The following is a 24,118-nucleotide window of genomic DNA, read 5'->3' on the forward strand; positions in this document are numbered from 1 at the left end:
GAATATGCGGACATTTCAGCATTTACTCTCTCACTAATAAATGTTGTCAAGTCAATTTTAATCTCGATAATGTGAGCGATTTTCGCACGATTTAAGTCACGAATCCAATGACAAATGCAGAATAGGTAATCAAATTTGCGTCTCCATGGTACATAACTGCGATTCATGCGTGAAATAGTTGTTCTTGGGTGAGCCGCTAGCAGTAGTTCGAGCCATGATTATAGCAGATCAAACCATAGTTCGATTCATTCGTTCGTTGCTGGCCAGTTTTACAATTATTGAGTTTTGCAATAAAATAAAGTGTGAACATAAAAATTGGACGTGAGGGAATCTTGGTGTGTGAGAAAGGATAAAAATACTTCACTGCACATGTGGTGCCTCAACATTTATTAGACTGTAATACGTTTAACTTTTGATGAAAATTTGAATGTTTGAAGGCTAAATATCGCCGTGTTTTAAAAGTTATCTGGATTCTGGGTGCTGAATTTGGCAGATTGATAGGTAAAATTTGGCAGGTGAGGAAATATCTTTGCAATGATCGACCATGGAAGAGTGACGTACCGCCATCGGGTGTGACAATGGGTCTGGGGATGAGAATGGGTCATCGCTCTCACCGGCGGAGGTCGGATAACAAAATCGTTCAAAAAGTCTCTTATATTTTAGTCTTCTTGACCTCGGATACATTCAATCTATTCTACAAGCATTCTAAGTACTTGAAACAATGACCCATTCTCACCCCCATTTGACCCATTGTCACCCTCGAAGACGGTGCGTAGAAAAGGCCAGCTCACCAGTTTGCATTTTTCCTTGAAAAAATAATAATAAAATAGATGAATTCTACTCGATCAATCTAATATCAGAAAAATAAAAAGTCTCTTTGCCAATATTTTTTTTTGTGAATGGCTACAAGAGCATCAGCGGTAAAAACTTTCGAGGAGTTAAGCTACAATGCAATGTTTTGCAAAACTGCGCAAGATAGATTTTTTCCTTCCTCAATTTATCACAATCAAATATGCATCGTCTATGTCGATCAGAATTGTGTAAATCTGGATGATCAAAACTTATATGCTATGTATGCAATTACTAGTTACTTATTATTATTGATCAATAACGTGTTCTAAGACGTTGTCGATTAGGTGCTTAGTATTCACTGAATTTCGCTATTAACTGCATGCCTTCCAATTTCTGTTTCTTATATGGTTCAACGATGAACATAGCGACGATGAACAAGCTGAAGAATTCTGGGTTCAAATTTCGATCTGGTTTATAGAATATTAGTGTGGATTTTTTATACTTCAATGTCTTGTCCTGTCAATGTTCATTGAACATGCTGGCAAAATCATAGATGGCCTCAAAACATTGGCTTAGAATACTCGCTCTTTCATTAACTGGAAAGGAGCTCAATTATTACTAAGCTACGAGCTAGTAACATACTGTTGAGGGGTGTAATGCCAATACGAGGAATAATAAGTACCATCCAGACGTAGATTGATCGCCAGAACCTGGCGTGTTGTGTACTTCCCAAGGTGACCAATCTGCATACTGATTAATTGGCTCGCAAATTGTCGACCACCTTGCATACTAACAACCTCATTCTGATCGCACTTTCTTCAGGTGCAAACGGTGCGCACTTCAGTCATGTCGGAGAAGCTGAACGCTACGCCTGCGCTCATCACTTCGATCACCAGCAAGTACCCTACTTTCCGGGATGCGCCTCTAAAAACGGTTAATCGTTGGCTGGAGGGAAAACGGCAAGACGATGGAGCCGAAGGACTGTGGCGGATTCACGACACGCTGTACGATTTAACAGATTTCATCGATCGGCATCCGGGTGGCGTCGATTGGATTCGACAGACAAAAGTGAGTAACTCTATCACACCGTCCTCAATCGTATTAATGTACTTGCTATGGATTAAACGTGCTTTCTTTAGGGAACTGACATCACCGAAGCGTTTGAGACGCATCATATTACTACGAAGGCGGAAAACCTTCTTCCGAAGTACAAAGTACGGGAAGCTAAGCTTCCGCGAAATGTGAGGCTCACGTTTAGAGAAGACGGGTTCTACCGCACCTTGAAGCGACGGGTTCGCGACAAACTGCAGGGGATCGACAAAACGCCGATCCAGACATCAAGACTGATTATCGATTCGTTGCTGGGAAGTGCGTTTGTGTTTGCCTTTTTGGCTATCAGATTCAACAGCTATTTGCTAGCGGTGCTCAGTGGGATGTGCGTCAACTGGACCATGATTTGTGCGCACAATTTCTTTCACCAGAAAGATAATTGGCGTATGAAGTTGTTTAATTTGGCGTTCTTCAGTTACAGGTGAGTTAAATCAGTAGATGCATAAGTGCTTCTTTGTTAAATCTTTGAAGTTGGATAAACTTGGCTTTGTAAGCGTATTACGTTAGAGATTTAGAAATTATTTTGAATTTCTACCTTTCTCGTAAGATAACAGGTCGCATCAGCTCGATAAGTTGTGTTCAGTTTCATTGTTTTCTATATATGAAAATAGTTTCAGGAGCTACGGCAGCAACAACAAAATTTGTTTTCCTATTTCAGAGAATGGCGTATATCGCATGCAATTTCACACCACCACTACCCCAACTCGATCCTCGATTTGGAAATTTCCTATTTCGAACCGATGTTATGCTGGTTACCTAACCCGAAGCTCAAAGGAACCTTCCAAAGGTACGGCTCCTGGATCTACGGGCCCATTGTTTATTCGGGCATGTTTATCGGAGATTTCGTGAAAAGGTAAGCCTCACATCTGTGCCACTTGTCCTAAACAACTCGTTAAGTATACGTTACTCTCGTTCTCAGAATTATCGAAACTTTAAACACTGGTAAATCCAGTTTCTTCGCGGACGATCTAATAACGTTTATTCTACCGACCTTTATGTACCTGAGCGATTCAACTAGTTTGGGTGGGGTTCTTAAGATGTGGGGCTTCATCGTGATGGTAGCAAGTTTTGGATTCGGTTTGATCGGATTGAATGCCGCCCATCATCATCCGGAAATATTCCATTCAGGAGACAAGATACCGTAAGTTTTTTTTTCAATAATTTAATAATTAGTTTAGGGTAAATCTATCCATAATTCTATTAGGTTTTAAAAATATTATGTAAAGGATTCTGAAGCGTGATTATTGGGATTTTGTTAAATGTATCTACTTGTTCAACAGGGACGAAATCGACTTCGGAGTGTACCAGATTGCGGCCGTCATCGATAGATCTGACGTCAAAGGGTCGCAGTTTGCCGTGTTGACTAGCTTCGGCGATCACTGTTTACATCACATGTTTCCAACGTTGGATCACGGAATACTGCCCCAGTTCTACCCGGTGTTCCATCAAACTTGCGAAGAGTTTGAAACGGTATACCGGGAGTGCTCCTGGCTGCATCACATCGTTGGTCAGCACAAGCAGTTGGCCAGAATTGAAACACAAGTTTACAGTCCTTCCAAGAAGTTTCACTAGATTATGTTTTACAAAAACGTAATGCCAAAGAGAATGAAGTCATAGATATTGTAGGTATTATACAATGATTTTATTAAAATTTTCCAAATGTTGTAAATCATTTGATACAGGGATTACTCTAGGGTATAGAAAGTAGTACTAAAGTGATATTTTTATATTACCAGTAAAACTGTTGTTAATTGTAATAAAAAATAATTGGTATGTTTTCTAGCCATGGATGCCTTATTAAATGTAGTTGATATCATAGCATTTCTAAAATAATGCAACGCTCTTTGTTTATAGAATCATGTGCCAAAGTGACTTAGCTCAACTAGAACTGATAGGGCTTAGCTCAACTAGAATTATTGCGCACTCGTAAATCTTCAAATTATTCTAGCAACTGTCGTAATCTCACAAGAATTTTTACAATTTTCACAAACCTTTATAGTTTGGCTGTCATCTTTATTTGTACACACTAATGGCGGTAAGCACCAACGAGGATAATACTAGATTTAATCTGGATTTAAAAAAATCCTGGTTTAAATTTAGTACCTCGTTCGGTAAGCTCCAAATCTGTATTAAGCACGCAGCCAATTTTCACGTTGCAGTGTAGTAAGGGAGTGTGCGTGCGAGAATGGTGAAAACATAAATAACTAACGATGACGTTTCTTGTTTGTTTTGTTTCATATTTCGTGGCAAAATCGTATAGAAAAAAATATGTTGGAAGTCACCGAAATCAGACCAGATCAGGAATCAAGTTTCTCAGGATCAGAAGTTACTTTCACATTTCACCTCAGTATTCCTCAAAACTAAAAGCTAGCAGGAATTCACCTGGAACACCAACATAAATTTCTTCTGCAAAACAAGGAATAGCCTGGGGAATAGCAACAACAATTCCTCTAGGGTTTTTTCACCGGTTTGTTCCGGGTTTCAACCAGCAACTCTTCCTGCAATTCCGACTGAAATGCCTACAGGGATTTTCCAGGTATCCTTCCATGGAACTCCTACAGATGTTATTCCAATAATTTCTTCAAGAATTTCACCAGCTTCAGGAACCCAACCAGAAATTCCTTCAGGATTTTTATTAGGAAGGGCAGTTGCCCAAGAATTCTACAAGTTATGCCCCAGAGAGTTCGACAAGTGTTCCACAACACCCAAGAAATATCGTGCAAAAATGTTCCTCTGAATATACTACTGTGGCTCTTAGCAGGAGTTCTTGAAAGTTCCTGGAGGTAATAAGGCAGAGGAAGTAGAAATAGAAGTAGCGGTATTCCTCGACGGTTTACGCCACAAATTCCAACAGATCTTCCAGGGGTATATCCACCAGCAAGTTAAAGTCTTGGATGAAATTATATGAAAATTATTTGGATAAATTTTATGAATTCTTTTCAGGAATTTCAAGATTTTTTTGGGGAAATTCTTGAAATTATTTTGAGGAATTCTGCAAACTTCTGGGAACTTCTTGGAGGCATTCTTGAAGTTCCTTGAAGGAATTCTGGAAGATACTTGGAGAATCCAGGAAGTGACTCAGAGGAGTTCTGAAAATTTGTTGAAGGAACTCTGGAAAATTCTTGGAGTAATTCCGGGAATACATTGAATGAATTCTGGTTTTTTTATTTGGTGGAATTCTGCAAAATAATTTTAAGGAGTTCTGGGAATTCCTTGGAAAAATCCTGGTAAACAATTCTTTTGATTATTTATGGGAATTCATATGAGAAGGAATTCTGGAAATTTATTGGAGGAATTCTCGAAATTTCTTGGAAGAACTCTGGAAGTTCGTTGGAGTAATTCTGCAAGTGCCTTAGAGAAATTCTGGAAATACAATCGAGGAGCTGGAAGTTAATAATAGGATTTTTGGAAGTTTCCCGGAGGAATTATTGAACCTTCTTGGAAAAATTCTAATAGTTTCTTGAAGGAATTCTAAGAACTCCATAGAGGAATTCTAGGAGTTCCTTGAAAGATTTCTAGCAATTCATTGGAGAAATTCAGAGAATTTATGTTTAGGAGTTTTCGGTATTCTGAGATTTCCTTGGAGTGTATCTGAGAATTCTTTATAGGAATTCCGGAAACACCTTGAAGATTTCTGAGAATTCCTATAAGAAAGGAGGAGGAATTCTGAAAGTTACTCAGAGGCATTCTTAAAATTCGTTGAAAGAATTCTGGCCTTTCTATTGAGGAGCTTTGAGAATTATTTGAAGAAATTCTGGGAATTCCATGGAGGAATTCTGGGAATTAATCGGAGTAATTATGGAAATTCTTTGGAGCACTTCTGTGAATTCCTTGGAGAAGCTCCGGGAATTCCTTGGAAGAATTGTGTGAATAACTCGGATAAGTTCTAGGAATTCTGGAAATTCCTTGGAGGAGTTCCGGAAATTCATTGGATGAATTCTGAGAATTCTTTGGAGGAATTCTGGGAACTCCTTTGAGGATTTCTGAAAATTCCTAATAAAGAATTCCGAGAATTCTTTGGACGAATTTTTGAAAATTCTTGGGGAATTCTTGAAGTACTGAGAGGAATTCTGAAATATCGTTGAAGGAATTCTGGTCGTTCTATGGAGGAGTTTGGGAACTCTTTGGAGAAATTCTGGGATTTCCTTAGAGGATTTCTGGGAATTCCTTGGAGGAATTCTGGAAATTCCTTGGAGGAATTCTGGAAATTCCTTGGAGGAATTCTGGAAATTCCTTGGAGGAATTCTGGAAATTCCTTGGGGGAATTCTGAGAATTCTTTGAAAGAAATGTGGGAAATACTTGGAGGAATTCTGGGAGGAGTTCTGGAGTTCTGGGAATTTCTTGAAGGAATTCTGGAAACTCCTTCAGGGAATTCTCTGGAGACAATCTAGGGATTCTTTGGAGGAATTCTGGAAACTACTTCGTGGATTCCTGAGAATTCCTATAAGGAATAGCGAGAATCCCATGGATGAATTTGAATTCTGGAAGTTATTCGTAGTAGACCTGTGCGACGATTGAAAATTTATCGGCGGCGGCGTGATAGATCATTTTCAGCCAGTGGTGGCGGTGTCACGCCGTTGGTAATCGGTGGCGGCGGCGGCTTGGGTCGGCGTAAGCTTACTTCAAGCAATAGATTTTTTCCAAAATTCTTCCACAAATTCCTCCGTTAATTCCACCAGAAAGTGCTCTGATACCTGCTCCTAGAATTCTATCGAAGTTCCTGCAGGAGTTCTTTCGAAGTTCCTCCAGTAATTCCTCCGGAAGTTCGTCCGGGAATTCCTCCGAAAGTTCCTCCGGGAATTCCTTCGTAAGTCGACTCGAAGTCGAGTCAAGTACGAGACACTGAAGACGGCCTTACTGTTGAGGTCGAAATACGTATCTGTCAAGATACAATTAAGTGGTGGAATTCAATGGGATTGTACAAACTCGTCTTATGACAAGTGAAGACATTCCACTAAAAAAGCTCAAAATAATTTTCTTAACATCATGGAGCAGTTCTTGATATAATTGTTGGCAGAATAGCTTGAGAATTCCAAAAAGTTTGGTAGTTGAGGTAGCCTTTTCCGCATTTATTGCTTGACACACTCTATTAACTATATGTTTTGGTACTGTTAATTCAATTAATATTTTCCTAACAGATTTAATGTCCACACAAAAAAAGTTAAAAGCTTTTTTTAATGTCCAATCAGTGTCTTGCCTGTGTTCCAATATGCTTCCATGTATCGCCTTGCACAAAACATATGATCATCTGTAGATCTATTTTCCGTGAAAGCCGCCTGATGCAAACTGGGCTCTCCTGCATACTCTTTTAGTCTACCTAAAAGCCATTTCGTATAAACTCTGTATCCCATATTTGTTAACGAAATTCTCCTGTAATCATTTGTGACTGACGCCTTACTTTTTTTGGGATCGGAATCTGTAGCGAATCTCTCCATTGCTGTGGAATTTTATTGGTAATCCATGCTTCCTTGATTATCCTATGCAGTTCGTTGATCGTGTCTTCATCTGCGTATTTGATGAACTCATTTCTCACTTTATCTTCTCCTGCAGCTTTCCCGTTAGCCAAGCAATTAATTATTCTATTTCTTCTTTTGTGGGAGCAGGGGTGAGTTCGTCATCATCCTCTTCAATGGTCATCGGTTCTCTGTCTGATGTTCTCAACTCCTGTATCCAGTTTTTCATAGGTATAATTGACCTAGTTGCTTTTTTCCTTCTCACATATTTTCTAAGAAATCGGTTCGATCGATTTATTCGCTCCCCTACTTCGTAGTCCTTAAGATTGTTATAGAAATCAAATATCTCCTTCTCGTTGTGTTCCTTTACTTTGCTTTGGTATTCTTGCCTTTTAATGTTTACGTTTCCTCTACACTGGTGGAAATAAGTATAAAGACAAGCTCGGTTTCCATACAAAATGGTCATATTGGGAAGTCGATATCTCGATTCTTAGCGATTCGATTGGGCTGATTTTTTGCCAACAAGCCTAAAATGACTTGAATTTTTATTCAATGATAGTTACATTTATGCATATATTCTGGTTATACGCGTTTCTGTTGGAAATAATTATAAAGACAGTTCCGTTGTATGGAGCTCCATATAAAAAAGTGGTGTCTTTATAATTATTTCCAGATTTTGAGGTCAAAATCAACAGAGATGTATAAAATTTACTCAAAGATCGAAAGCTCACGTTAAAAACAGGTGCCTAGTAAAATTTCAGCCAAATCGAATCGCTACGAATCGAGATATCGATCCTCAATCATGATGAAAATGTATGAAAATCATGCTTGTCTTTATACTTATTTCCGGCGGTATATACCATTCTACATCTATTCCTCTCTCCTTCGCTAATCTTAATTTTTTCCTAGCTGCTGACAATGCACAATGGTCCCAGAGTCGAATCTAGCAAGACAAATATGTTTGCGCCAAAACTATTAGTTTTAGATATATAGTGTCTTTGGGAAAAAATTTCATATTTTTTGACGATTTTTTTCCATGTAGTGAAATAAGGGTGGTACCTATATATCAGAAGTTCATAATATCAATTTTTAATTTTTCGGTAAAGACTTGTGCAATGTTTCACAAAATTGTAGAGCAATTAATTTTGAGCAACTTTGCCGAAGAAACCATTTTTCTATCACTTATGGTTCACAAGTTATGAGCTTTTTCAACAAATACGTTAGGGCGGTCCCTAAAAATCGGTATTCTGCACATAACTTTCTATACATTCATTTCTCGCATAAACTTTGTTCCGAGCACTTCTAGGACATTTGAAGACGCACATTTTTGTTAAAAACCCATGGATGGATCTCTTATAACAAAAAAGTTATTCGAGTTTTTGTATGAAAAACATGTTTTTTTCATATGCGTATATTTCAGAATGGAGCAAATCGATTTTCAATCTATTGCTTCTATTCGAAAGCTCGTACTTTTCTGCGTTAATGGTGGGAAAACTGAGAGAGCGTTTTTTGTTTAAAGCGTTTTATTTCATTTTGAAAAAAATATGTTTTCAATCGAAAAACGGCTTGATAAATAAACGAGATAGGTCCATGGGTCTTCAACAAAAAGATGTGTCTTTAGAAGTTCTAAATGTGGTCCATACGAAGTATCCCTCAAAAATCAATACATAAAAATATATTTAAAAAAAACGGTTTTCGTAAGGAAATAAACGTTAGATCGATCAAAGTAGGCTGGTCGACAGAGCGTATGATTTTTTTTGACGTTATTGTGCCTTGCAACAAAATTACAACTTTCGTGATAATTTTCCAAAGCTCTCATAGATGTGAAAAATTTCTCCGCAGTACAAATAGCACGTGCTATCCAAGCATTCACCGCTAGGATGCACCACGTGGCGGCCAAATTTTAAAAATATCGAAGTAGCTTTTTTATCTGGAGGTATGTTTTTCTTAGGCGACTATCTGGCGCGTATTTTCCGTTGCGACCAAAAATGAGCGGAAGAGTTGGTTTTTTTTTGTGAGCGGTACAGTACATGGTTCATTTACAAATTACATAATGCCGAAAAAGACAATTTTCAACCCCTACCCACCCCTTTTTACAACTTTGATCTCGTGCTTGATGAAGATTTGCGCCGTTTCAAGGTTTTCCGTTCCGGAATTTCTCCTGGTGTACCTACTTAGTCAAGTTTGTTGCGTTCAAGAAATGCTCTTTTTTTCTATTACTTGCCTTCCATAACATTTCGAACTTTAATGCAAACCACTGAGATTTTCCTACCTGATGAAGATTTGCTTTTAACGTAATAGTAATAAAAATATGTCAGTAGTTAACCATTGGTCATCTTCGCTTTCTCCCACTGGCGATACCGGAAAAAAACTAATCAAAACAAGGTAGGCTTGTAACAAAGGCTATACTTCAAAAGTGACGTACTTTTAACGCTACATATCCAACAGAAAACCAAGCTACTACCATTAATATGCATAGTAGCCTGATTTTCTGTTTGATGTTTAGCATGGCACATAAAAAACATGGCAGTCTCAACGCGTATGTAAACATTCAGTATGAATGAACCGGTGAACCGAGAAAATGCGCTCTCTAGTTCAGCCTACTTTGATCGATCTAACGTTTATTTCCTTACGAAAACCGTTTTTTTAAAATATATTTTTATGTATTGATTTTTGAGGGATACTTTGTATGGACCACATTTAGAACTTCTAAAGACACATCTTTTTGTTGAAGACCCATGGACCTATATCGTTTATTTATCAAGTTATAGCCGTTTTTCGTTTGAAAACATATTTTTTTCAAAATGAAATAAAACATTTTAAACAAAAAACGCTCTCTCAGTTTTCCCACCATAAACGCAGAAAAGTGCGAGCTTTCGAATAGAAGAAAAAATCGATTTGCTCCATTCTGAAATATACGCATATGAAAAAAAACATGTTTTTCATACAAAAACTCGAATAACTTTTTTGTTATAAGAGATAGATCCATGGTTTTTCAACAAAAATGTGCATCTTCAAAAGTCCTAAAAGTGCTCGGAACAAAGTTTATGCGAGAAATGAATGTATAAAAAGTTATGTGCAGAATACCGATTTTTAGGCCCTAACGTATTTATTGAAAAAGCTCATAACTTGTGAATCATAAGTGATAGAAAAATGGTTTCTTCGGCAAAGTTGCTCAAAATTAATTGCTCTACAACTTTGTGGAACATTGCACAAGTCTTTACCGAAAAATTAAAAAGTTGATATTATGAACTTCTGAAATATAAATAGGGTAAAGTGCCCAATAGTGGACCCCTAACCAATAGTGGACCCTCCAGCCATTTTTGCATTATTACAGCACAATGTCAACATTTTCCTATGAAATTCCATCGAGAGAACCTACCTTACAGTCCTATGATTTGATTACATGCATTGGAAATGCTATGGAAAGTAAAATTAGATGATTTTTTACAATTCTATAAAAAATAAACACGAGAGTGTCCATTATAGGAATATTTTGGGGTGTCCATAATAGGGAAGAAGAACGTCCCGAAACAGGACATGAAAATCAAATGAAGTGTCGACTACAGGAAGCAATTTCCTATTATGGACCCCCAAGGGTCTACTATAGGGCGAATTCAGTTAGACTTTAAAATGTTAATTTTGACGAATAACGTCGTGTATCTGGGTGTTTTATGTATGTATCGAGAAGAGGAGAAGCAGAGCTTGTTGTTCGATATCAAGCAGAATTTATATGTTGAAAATGTCTACTCCTTATGACAGGAAGAGCAAAATTCCGCTACTAGGGGTCCACTATTGGGCATTTTACCCTACCACCCTAATTTCACTACGTGGAAAAAAATCGTCAAAAATTATGAATTTTTTTCCCAAAGACACTATATATCTTAAACTAATAGTTTTGGCACAAACATTTTTGTCTTGCTAGATTTGACTCTGGGACCAGCTGTGCCGTTCTCAAGAAACACGCAAGTTCTATCAGAAGCTCAACGCATCCCGCAAAAGCTTCGTGCCGCGAGCCGAAATGTGCAGGGATAAGGATGGGAGCATCTTGACGGACGAACGTGTGGTGATCGAAAGGTGGAAGCAGCATTACGAGGAACATCTGAATGGCGCTGAGAGTACAGGCAGTGAAAGTCAAGGCAGCGGAGGAGATGACTACGACAGTTCAGCGGACGATGGAAGCCAACCAGCCCCACCTTGAGGGAAGTTAAGGATGCCATTCAACAGCTAAAGACCAATAAAGCAGCTGGTAAGGATGGTATCGGAGCTGAGCTCATCAAGATGGGCCCGGAAAAGCTGGCCACTTGCCTGCACAAACTGATAGTCAGAATCTGGGAAACCGAACAGCTACCGGAGGAGTGGAAGGAAGGGGTTATATGCCCCATCTACAAGAAAGGCGACAAACTGGAGTGTGAGAACTTTCGAGCGATCACCATCCTTAATGCCGCCTACAAAGTGATATCCCAGATCATCTTCCGTCGTCTGTCACCATTAGTGAACGAGTTCGTGGGAAGTTATCAAGCCGGCTTCGTTGACGGCCGCTCGACAACGGACCAGATCTTTACTGTATGGCAAATCCTTCAAAAATGCCAAAAATGCCAAAAAAAAAAGTTGGACTGGTGGTGAATGCGTCAAAGACAAAGTACATGCTTGTGGGCGGAACCGAGCGCGACAGGGCCCGCCTGGGAAGCAGTGTTACGATAGACGGGGATACCTTCGAGGTGGTCGAGGAATTCGTCTACCTCGGATCCTTGCTAACGGCTGACAACAACGTTAGTCGTGAAATACGAAGGCGCATCATCTGTGGAAGTCGGGCCTACTACGGGCTCCAGAAGAAACTGCGGTCGAAAAAGATTCGCCACCGCAACAAATGTGTCATATACAAGACGCTAATAAGACCGGTTGTCCTCTACGGACATGAAACATGGACAATGCTCGAGGAGGACTTGCAAGCACTCGGAGTATTCGAGAGACGGGTGCTTAGGACCATCTTTGGCGGTGTGCAAGAAGACGGTGTGTGGCGGCGAAGAATGAACCATGAGCTCGCCCAGCTCTACGGCGAACCCAGTATCCAGAAGGTAGCTAAAGCCGGAAGGGTACGATGGGCAGGGCATGTTGCAAGAATGCCGGACAGCAACCCTGCAAAGATGGTGTTCGCTTCCGATCCGGCAGGTACGAGACGACGTGGAGCGCAGCGAGCGAGATGGGCAGACCAGGTGCAAAACGACTTGGCGAGCGTGGGGCGTATCCGAGGATGGAGAGATGCGGCCTCGAACCGTGTATTGTGGCGTCAAATTGTTGATTCAGTGTTATCTGTTTAGATGTTAACTAAATAAATGAAATGAATGAAACATTGTGCAATGCTATCAACGCCGTAACTAATTTTATGAACCAAAAAAATATGCCATATTTCCTTTTTCCAAATGACCGTTATGTCAAGTGGTTTTTATGCCAAATGACTTTATGGCAAATGATCCAGATTCTGTGTTGGGTATCGTTTAGAAAATGCGCAATTCAATATAACTTCTGAAATCCTTGAACGATTTTCACCAAAATTGGGATATGTGTCTCTATCTGAGCTTGTTATTTTGAAAAGGTGAAATCTCGCCTAACTTTTCAAAAGGACCTAAGTCTTTTTCCAGGACCACTTTTTCAAAATAACAAGCTTTTCATGACTGGGGCAAAACGCCCGAATGGTGGTGTAAAATGAGTTGATTGCATATAAACTAATGGTGAACGCATGGTTGTTTGTTTTCTCTTAATGGATTTAACGACAATCTTACGGATGAGAGAAAAGATTCGCAAATCGTTAAATTTAAGTGATTATAAAAGGATTTTGCTTTTTTATTGAAGCTCAAAAATGAAAAACTAATTTTGAATTGTAATGGTAATATTCGTTCATAAATGTCCTACAAAAGATTACATGAGTGATTTTATTGGTGAGACCATTTTGCCCCTTGGGTGCGTTATCCACTGTTCTGCCCTTCGTGGTGGGTGGCCAACGTTGTTCTCTCTTGATTCTCTTCGTAGCATGCACTTCGTCTCCAAAGTGCTGATGACTAGTCCGATCCAGTTACCTTCCCTTTTCAGTCTGATGTAGGTTTCCTTCATGTTGGGTGTGTCTTTTCCCAGCCAACCACAGATCATTATTGCATTTTCTAAATAATTTCTTTGTTTATCTTTTCAAAAATGCAATGCATCGGCAAGCTAAAGATTATACACTCGGTGAAGTAAAACTTACTTATAAAGCTTTGGAAAATCTTAAAAATATTGAAGTATTGTCCATCTCCTTCGAAAATCAGGGTTTGTTGGAAATTCTTTGGTAACCTAATCAATCATCATGTGTTCCTTTGAAATGAAAAAAGGTTGTCCAAAATTTCATGTTGTCGCAATATTAAGACGTTACAGGTGTTTAGTATTTTACAGTATTTTACAATTTTCTTCATTCCGCTAAGATCTCAAAAATGATCTTTTAGTTTGTTATTTCTATTATTCATCCAATCAGCATTGAATCAACACGAAGTCAGCTTTCCTACTACAACCTTCCTAAGCAATGATAATTGGCGCTGGGAATCAAGGAAGCGTAATATGCTTAGCATTCCTATCGTAAGATATAACAATTGTTCAAAGTTCAAAAACTTAATAAAGTAAATTCAAACTGCTGTAGTGTTTCGAAGAGAGAGATGACAAAGAGCCGCCTTACTAGCGCTGCGATACGTAGCCACGTGATTGGGGCTGCAGTCTTAGGAATAGCTGACGTGACATCGCATTTCTTGTTCAGCCACCCGGTACCGGACAGACGCTGTTTTAGGCCGCCCCTCACATGGGTAACAAACGGTCATGCAGGTTTGATTAAAGTCCCTCCACCCCAATCCGGAACTCATAAAAGGTAGCGCATACCCTTATTATCAATACTGCGGGATTTTTTTGCGGCCGCGTGCCTCGACCGATAAATTCATCATCAGATTTAAACCAGCATGAATTCTGTTTTGCCGGTTGGTGTGGTAGACTGGTGAAAAATGCACTGCTGAAGCTTTCTTTAGATATTTTAACTCAACTATCCTGCCTACGATCGTATATTAGTCCCATATGGGTTTTCGTCGTTTTCGAATTAGAATCTGTAACGGTCATTATTTATCATAATATTATTGAAAGCAACTGTTAAATAGGAATGCTTGTTCAGGAAAAATCTAAAGTAATATCAAGCCAGTTTGTCCCAAGCGGTCGCATATGATGAGACTCATATGCGATCATTTTCAAGATGGGACAAGTAGGCTTGATGTTTGCCTCTCATGTTCTCCATTTGTACTAATATGCGATCGTAGATTGGCTGCTGTTACTGAACAAACCGTAAATCCATTCAGGCTCACATGGTCAGACTCTCACCACAATTCATCTTACGAACCATACTTGTAGGACTACTATTACGTGTGCTTTTTTAGGTTGTTCTCCCCCATCGATGCTTATAACGGACTGTCGTGATTTGATTTGCTTTTGCAGACCCAAGTGCTTGTTTAAGGAGTGAAGCTTTTTTTTCATAGATGTTCAGCAGTGTTTATGGCTAGCCCTCATCAAGTTCTAGGCAAGCTTTTTTTAACGCTTTGAGCGTAATAATTTAACAATCGTGTGAGTAAAATTTTATATGACATTTTTGTTTTTAATTCTACAAGACTTTGACTTCGATGTGAGAGAAAAGAAAATTTTAAAATTTTATGTTTTTAAAATAAATAATCTCAGTGAACTAAACATGAGAAATATTCCGAAACATGTAAAACACCATTTGAGAGACCCGAAGTGTTTATATCAACAGAAGGAAGAATCTTGAAATAAATACCTAATATGAATATTTTCAAACCAGTCATCATACTTTTCGTTGGAAACTCTTGAATATTTTGTATTTGTTGTCGTGTTCGTTAAAAATCAAACTGAACTTGTCCAGAATCTAAACGATTTAAAATCACAATGGACCTCGCATTTCCAAAGGTATCAGTCACAAGAAGTAACGGACAGCTTTTAGCTTTCTTATATTAATGCATGACGTGATTTGATTCACTTGTGCGCAATCATGTTCAATAAATAACACCCATATAATTAAATAATCCTGACATCAAAATGTATTTGATGGAAATCTGTTTGAAAAGTACAATGATTTACATAACTTGGTGAACTGTCACTTTTGAGTTTTACTTGACTCACACTCAACTAATTATTGCATTATGACGAAGCCTAAATCGTTTATTGGGTGAATCATCCAAAAGGTTTAACATCGAATGGTTTCAAGACCTAAAAGGTAACAATGAAGGTTCAGGTTTAATGGAGAAAGTGCTGGCACACACACGACTAACTCCGAAATAATTACAAACTCATACGGCTCAATATTTTATTTACGAGATAATCGACAGAGCTGAAGCAATAATGGACCCACTTCCCGCCAAAAAAAAGGTGTTACGAAACATAATTCGCGAACTCTTGGTACCTTTCACTGCTCGCGAATTTGCGTCGAGAGACATTCATTACATCAGTACGCCGCGAGTGCATCTCATTCATTGAAGACCCAAACAATGTACCTACCTCGTATATTAGACTGGCCCATCGGAAGATTCACAAACATATTAGCATATTAAAAAGTTTGACGTCAGAGTAGGCTTATTAACGGTAGAAAAATTCTGCTTTGTGACATCACTTCATTGGATTCAAATGTCAAGGTTTGCGAAATTAGCATAGAAAACACATATAAACAATAATTCATTGATAATCTCCAAAATTCGCACATAAATGGCCTGAAATATAGTGCTAATATACTTTTTCCCATTCGGCTTTGCTATAAAATCTATTTATATGCATGACGTAGGAGGGAAGTCACTGGACAATGTGCCGCTAAGAGTTAAGACCATTCGTGCCAGTCTGATGGATTCACAATTGTGAGTGTCATTAGGGAGATGGGGGCAATATGCTTCGCCTGAGTACATAATGGCATCCAATTTGAAACTTTTAGCGCGTAAAACCTTTAAAGCGTGAAACCTTTGAAACAATTTGCAAAATGTGTTCCTACTGCGTATTTACTTTTGTTCTTTTCTTTCAGCACTTAATTCTATCATTTTATTTTCAAATTTTCAAATGATGTCTATTTTATTTATTGTAATTAAAACGTATTTATCGTAGTGAAATTTATGAGCCTTCGCATAGTTGGTGTATTACAAGATATGTTTGGGCTATTTGTTCACAAAAATCTAATTTTCAAATTATTATCTTTGCTTTTTAAAGTTGTTTATTCTTGCTGATCCACTCGGTATGACTCGTATAACAGATCTGCAGATATATTAATTTGAACAGATCTTAATTTCTAACGATTTTCAGATATGTTTATTTTATATATTTCGAAAACGCTCAGTTTCTGAGAAGCTTTTTGGGGCCGTTTTCCCCCTACTATGGTAACCGGATACCTCGAATGTATGATACCTCTCTTCGGCGCTTTGGGTTTACCCCGTTTACTCACCCATGTATATTAATCATCGCCAGAGACCGGTAGCACCACGCTGAGCTTACGCGGAGATCATGTGGAACTGTTAGAGCTGTTGGGAGGCGAAAACTAGTCAATCTGCAGTTCAATGCCATGGGCGGATTGCTTCTCCTCTGCCTAGGCCCTATGAATGATATGTCGATTGCAAATAAATGTCAATAAATTATTTCAACCTTCGGGCGTGAACACTCCGCATTGTTTTGTCACCCACGAATGTTCGAAAATGGGCAAAGATTGTGAATTGCTTGTCTTCTTCTTCAATGGCTCTACATGCCGACTGGAACTTGGCCTGCTATTCAACATAGCATTTCCTCAGTTATTAGTTGAAAGCTTTTCTATGCCCGCCATTGCATGAGTGTGTATCTTGTGTGGCAAGTACAATGGATACACTATGCCCAGGGAGTCGAGAATGTTTCCAACCCGAAAACATTCTAGACCGGACCGAGAATCGAACTCGCCATCTCCGGATTGGCAATCCTACGCCTTTGCTCGCAAGGTTACTGGAGACCCCAGTGCTTGCACTGCCCATAAAAGCTTAACTGTCTCATATTGTTGAGAAATCTACATCAATATGGGATGGTTATGCGGCAGGATAGTTGGGGAAATAACCACATGGACAGTGAGCTTTTTGTCGCCGATGATGTTATGAATGTAACTTTACCATCGTGTAAGAAAGAGTTCACTGTACCGGTGACACGGTGTGGTACCGGCGGTGACGACTTGTGTGGAGTAAAAAATCAAGTTGATTGTGCTGCGTGAAATGTCTCTTCTGGTTCATGGCTTTGTTTTGTTTTGAATCTGCACGATTCGTAGGCATCTGATGCGTGTCTGAGCGGCTTAAGCCATTGCATCGCGCGAATTGATCGTTGCGTTTCGCCAGTAGAGGATCAGAGCGAGTACGTTACGGATCACGGCAATATAGTTTAAATGTGACTTAGTGTGTTAACACGTGTAGTGCAGTGGAATCCGGAAGACGCTGAAATCGAAGTATGTTATTTTTATGCTGTTTATAAAAATACATATTGTTGTTTGCTACTGATCTATGATGAGAAACCGGTTTAGGTTGGAGGGCTTAAAACCAGTTTAAAATGTTATTGAATAGAAGACATAAAACGAACCGATATTGTTACTAATATGCCCTTCAAATTTATTGCCCTAGTCATATAGGATTTTTTTTCGAAACGAGTTTGTAGTAACTGTTTTCAACACGGTAACAGTCCAACAGTTATTCATGCAACGAGATGCAATATTTTTTTCAGGAGGAGTTGTAACTTGGAAAATGATGAAACTTGTTTACCTTATGTTTTACAGAGAACAAAAGCAGTTTTGTTCTAGCATATTTTTAGATAGGTCCTTTGGACAAATGATAGTTATTCAGATTGACATTATTTTGATGAGAAGTTACTCAAAAATAAAAAATGTTTTCCCAATTATCTAAATTTTCAAGATATGACAAATTTGATGAGAAGTTACCCAAAAGTAAGAAGGGTTATGTACAAGACACAACCGCAAGGTAGACGTTGGACAACGTAAGGTCATTTGTCATAAGACGAGTTTGTGCAATCCCATTGAATTCCACCACTTAATTGTATCTTGACAGATACGACCAAGTCGAGTCAAGTACGAGATACTGAAGACGGCCTTACTGTTGAGGTCGAAATACGTATCTGTCAATATACAATTAAGTGGTGGAATTCAATGGGATTGTACAAACTCGTCTTATGACAAGTGAAGAAATTCCACTAAAAAGCTCAAAATAATTTTCTTAAGTAAGGTCATTGTTTAAACGTTTGGACCCCAGGATTTCTCGCTGTCCCGGAAAAGGACTAGCCTAGACCCCAAGCTGCTGGACTGACCAATGGAAGCTTCCGGGGTGGGCGCGAAAGGCCTCTTTTATCCCGGGTCCCAGGGTGTGTGAGCGTGGGGAACTTTCGAAGAGTGGAAGTCCTCTAAAAATAAAATTTAATTGAACTTTACCTTTCTGGTTTATTGACTGATCGGGGCGGGCGATACAGGGGGCGGTCGATTCCAGCCGTAGCCTCTGGCTGAAGCACGTAGTGGGCGCGGTGTTGCAGCTGATGCGGAGGGTGGGCACGATGACTAGTCTTGGCGAAGGTTGGGACTAGCGTCGGAGCTCTCAGCCGGTAGCAGGGCGACAATTATCCGATGTTGGTGGGTTGTTACTGATGGTTGATACGAAAGCACGACGATTTTGGTGTCGGAGATCACCGCCGGTAATTCGGGCACCGGTAATCGAGCGCCGGATCCCACGAGGTGGTCGATGGGCGGGAATGGCCAGCACATACAATGATGACGGATGGCAGGAGGACGGTTACGAGGTGGAGTTAGCTTTGCCGAGTATAATAATCCACGGAGGCCAGTGATTGGATTCAGGTGGCTCACACGGCGAGCAGCGTTGCGTATTCGCTGGGCAGCGTCACTAAACACCAAGGACAATATGGCATTCGAACGCCTTGGTGGATGATTATTAGAGTTTTTTTTTCAAATCAATGGTTTTTCGAAGCCATTCTGGGTCCTGAACAACTTTGCAGAATTTGGGCCCGATTGGTTGCTTCCTCGCTTTCCGCATCGCGTTTGAAGTTTGTATGGAAATTAGTATGGGAGAACGTATATTTTTACATTTTTACTTCTAGAGGCTCCAGTTCATCGTCAATCAAGTGGCACATTAAGTTAAAGTATGACTCAAAGGATGCCGAAAAACTTTGTCGAAAACGGTACGTTGCTGGTATGTCCACGAAAAAAGTTATAACGCTTCGAAGATTGAGTGTTCAAACCATATGCAAAAAATCGTTTATTCTACCAGCACTGCCGAACTACTTAGAATAATAATTTAACTGAGCTTTATTTCAAAATAATTGATTTGGAGGGACTAGCCTAATGGGAGTTATCCGGAATCATTTCACAAAGAAAAAAATCCAACCAGAAAGATGATGGGTGTTGCGCTTCTATAATCATACGTTGTCCGGTAGTGCTGGTAGAAATATTGATTTCTTGCATATGGTTTGAACAATCAATTTTACAAACGTTATAACTTCTTCGGCAAAGTCTTTCGGCATCTTTCAGACTATATGCTAACTTATTGAGTCATTTTATTGATGATAAATTGAAGCCGCTGTGAGCAAAAATGTGAAAAAGTACGTTTTTCCATACTAATCTCCATATAAATTTAAATCGGCATGCGAGGTCGCAACCAATCGAGCCCATGTTTTGCACAGTTGATTGGGGTCCCAAAACGATTCAGAAAAACCTTGATCTCAGATGAAGTTTGCGTTTTTCCATACAACTGCGCCCCACTCTAATGATTATTTGCCGAAAGAACAATAATCGCTGGCTTTTCACCTTTTGAAAATCTCCTCTCCCGGTCCGAGACGGGATTTCATACGAGGACTCGTGAATTGTTGGGAAAAACGGTCGGAGCACTTCTACTTCGAATCACGAACGTCTCTAGAATGGGCTCCTCTTTTTCTTCTCCTTCTACCCCACCGGCTTTCCAGTCGAAGCTAACGGCCCATATTTCCGCCTCTATAGCTGCATATTGTTGTTGGACAAAAGGTTGAAAGACAAAAGGTCGAATGGACAAAACATTGAAAGGACAAAACGTAGGAGGGAAAATAAGTCGAGATTACAAAATTTGTTAAATTAAAATAAAAGCTATAGTGTTCAGAACAATGATTTAAGTACAATCATCGGGGGTAACAATTGGCCAAATAGGGGAAAGGAGGGAACGCCGCCTACAAGGTACTCTCCTAAATTTTATGCCGCCGACTAACACCAACGTGCCCACACATCATGTATTTATCGACTGCCGCATATGATACAATCGATCGGGACCAGCTATGGATGCTAAGGCACGAAAACAGATTTCCGGATAAGCTGATACTGTTGATCAAGGCGACGATGGATCGGGTCCCTTCGGAACGCGCAGATGGTTACGGCAAGGTGATGGTCTTTCGTGTCTGCTATTCAACATCGCTTTTGAGGGAGTAATACGAAGGGCAGGGATTAACACGAGTGGTACGATTTTCACGAAGTTTGTCCTGTTATTTGGTTTCGCCGACGACATTGATATCATGGCACGTAACTTTGAGAGGATGGAGGAAGCCTACATCAGACTGAAAAGCGAAGATAAACGGATTGGACTAGTCATCAACACGTCGAAGACGAAGTACATGATAGGAAAAGGCCAATGTGATCCACCCACCACGAGTTTCTATCGGTGGTGACGAAATCGAGGTGGTTGACGAATTCGTGTACTTGGGCTCACTGGTGACCGCCGATAACGATACCAGTAGAGAAATTCGGAGACGCATCATGGCAGGAAATCGTACGTACCTTGGACTCCGCAAAATGCTCCGATCGAATAGAGTTCGCCGACGTACCAAACTGACAATCTACAAAACGCTTATTAGACCGATCGTTCTCTATGGACGATGCTCGTGGAGGACCAACGCGCACTGGGAGCTTTCGAAAGAAAAGTGCTGCGTACCATCTGTGGGGGTGAGGTGCAGATAGCGGACGGTACGTGGAGAACCATACGTTAAGAGAACCATCCATCGTTCACACCGCGAAAATTTCACACTGAAAAGACTGCGGTGGGCTGGACACGTAGCCAGAATGTCTGACAGTAGTCCGGTGAAAATGGTTCTCGACAACGATCCGACGGGAACAAGATGGCGAGGTGCACAGCAGGCAAGGTGGATCGTTCAGTTGGAGGACGATTTGCGGACCCTCCACAGACTGCGTGGTTGGCGAAGTGCAGCCATGGACCGAGCTGAATGGAGAAGACTTTTATGTATTGCACAGGCCACTCCGGCCTTAGTCTGGTAATAAATAAAAACAAGCCTGGATTATTGTATGAGAGTAGCATCAGTTTCATCTGTTACCGCTGATATTGATTTGGGACTATTAACTATCGCTTAGGTGGAAGCAATGCATTCTCCAATAGTCTTGGCCACGTCCTAGCGAATGCCGTGGAAGGGGAAGTATGGTTAGTTGGACACTTACTTACTACTTTACGATCTCTCATAGGTATGCAGCAGAATCCTGTCTCATTGTTTCCAATTGAAAATCGACTCGGACTATGGGCTAGGAAGTTATGGCCAAAATACCATTTTATAATAAAACAAACAAGTAAAAACTTGTCACTCGTTTTTTAGGTACCCATCTTCAACCGATTTGCTTGCAACAAATTGCATTCGACGCAGAATCCTGTCCCATTGTTTCCTATTGAAAATAAGTCAGACTATGGGCAGTTTTGGCCAAAACACTATTTTTATTTGCACCGAGAAAGGCACCGTCACCGCTAGGTGGATTAATCAGGGTTTCCTTTAAATTCTTTGGTATTATCCATTTCCAGGTTGCCGTCTTGCTTTATGTGGGCGGTACACTTGCCTAAAATATTGGATTCAAAACTAACTTTCATCGATCATTATAACTTAATTGTAAGCAAATCCAACAACATGTTAGGTTTTATAAAACGATTCTGTTACAATTTCCAGGACCCATACACAATAAAAACACTATATACAGCTTATGTAAGGCCAATCTTAGAATATTGCAGCACAGTTTGGTCCCCATTTTCAGCTATTCATGCCAACAGAATAGAGTCAGTTCAAAAACAATTTTTATTATATGCACTACGAAAGTTAGGGTGGACCGAATTTCCATTGCCACCATATGTAGCTCGTTGTAAGCTCATCAGTATTCATTCACTGAAAGTGCGTCGAGATTTAGCAATGGTAACTTTTATAAACAATATTGTTTCAAACAGAATTGACTCAACGGAGCTATTATCAAAACTTAATTTTTATGTTCCATTACGATCTTTACGACATCGTCAAATATTCTCCGTAAATTATCATCGAACAAACTATGCAAAAAATGGCCCAATGAATCAAATGATGATCACTTATAATAAACATTGTGACACTATTGACTTATCGATGTCCAAAACACAGCTGAAACAGATCTTCTCTCGTATTATAAGCTAATGACACTTTACAATAAGTTTAAACAGTATCAACATCATTTAATGTTATTTAGAATAGTTAAGAATACAAATGTAAATAGGTCTACAATTATGATTGACGACAATAAATAAATAAACAAATAAATATTTCGTTAGCTATTAGCTAAACTCGTTATTTGAACTAATTTCAAACCTCTTCAGTAATAGTTTTTTTTGCAATTATTTAATGTAGTACCCAATCATTAGCGAAAGCTTAAATGTAAATTGGTGTTGAAGCATATCAAAATTTTAACAAGGAGTTTTTCAAAAGATACAGAACAAATCGCTCAATGCACCCTTAACCCAAACTCCGCTACGCCTATTTACTAAAAGTTGTTTGAAATTGTTTAGATGGTGTTCTTACCCCGACTACCCCTGCGTCTACACTATTCGCGGATAAACCAACCTGCCAAATCAACTAAGCTTCAAAACCTTCTTCACTTTTCTGTCAGCTTCGATTATATCAGTTCTTTGTACAAGAAACCAGTTTTCAGATAGATCAGAGACTAACGATGTTAAATTCATCTTGGATGCAGCTTCTGCCGAAATATGTTTGAAATGTGGTTTGACATTTCGAATATTGAAAATGACCCTAACAAGTTTCGGACCATCAGATCAGTGTTTTTTTTACCAACTACCACAATAGCGATAGAATTGAGAAACAAATCGAAAGAAGTCAACGTACTTTGCATTTTCTTCTTTTCTTTCGTAGGAGATACAGAAAAATCTGGTTTCACGTATAGTCACGTTACCATAGTCTGGCGAATACAAATAGATCAATCTAGCAATCTAGCAAAGGTGTAAGATTGCCAATCCGGAGATGGAGAGTTCGATTCTCGGTCTGGTCTTGGATGTTTTCGGATGGGAAACATTTTCGACTCTCTGGGCATAGTGTATCCATTGTACTTGCCAAACAAGATACATATTCATAAAACGGTGGGCATAGAAAAGCTTTAAATTAGTAACTGAGGAAATGGCAATAGAATACTAAGAAAAAAAGCAGGCCAAGTTCCAGTTGGAATGTAGAGCCACTGAAGAAGAAGAAGTTGACAGTTCAATATTGTATCCCATCATTCTATTCGCCAAACTATAGTAAAATGACTATAGTTTCATGGTGTCACGTGATTCTTCCGGGGGTTGCCGAATTCGGTATGATAGAAATCGAAGAACGATGAAAGGGAGGGCTAATCCGCTGACATTATCCATAAATCAGG

The 24,118-nt window shown here is 39.4% G+C and overlaps 2 protein-coding genes across 2 annotated transcripts in view; both read left to right on the top strand.

Moving 5' to 3' along the window:
* The first annotated feature begins 1,593 nt into the window (after window positions 1-1,593).
* On the top strand, window positions 1,594-3,684 carry LOC134204524 (cytochrome b5-related protein-like). The gene is made up of 5 exons (XM_062679336.1): window positions 1,594-1,860; window positions 1,932-2,323; window positions 2,561-2,755; window positions 2,822-3,043; window positions 3,183-3,684. Exons 1-5 carry the CDS (start codon window positions 1,639-1,641, stop codon window positions 3,472-3,474), a joined length of 1,323 nt encoding a protein of 440 aa, XP_062535320.1. The 5' UTR covers window positions 1,594-1,638; the 3' UTR covers window positions 3,475-3,684.
* A 14,066-nt stretch (window positions 3,685-17,750) lies between these two features.
* LOC134204521 (cytochrome b5-related protein-like) overlaps window positions 17,751-24,118 on the top strand; it is a 125,890-nt gene continuing 119,522 nt past the window's right edge. The window contains exon 1 of the mRNA XM_062679332.1: window positions 17,751-17,863. The gene's annotated coding sequence lies outside the window, so the exon portion shown is untranslated. The remainder of the gene's footprint in view (window positions 17,864-24,118) is intronic.

Source organism: Armigeres subalbatus, unplaced genomic scaffold (assembly GCF_024139115.2).
Source record: "Armigeres subalbatus isolate Guangzhou_Male unplaced genomic scaffold, GZ_Asu_2 Contig636, whole genome shotgun sequence".
NCBI classification, from domain to species: domain Eukaryota; kingdom Metazoa; phylum Arthropoda; class Insecta; order Diptera; family Culicidae; genus Armigeres; species Armigeres subalbatus.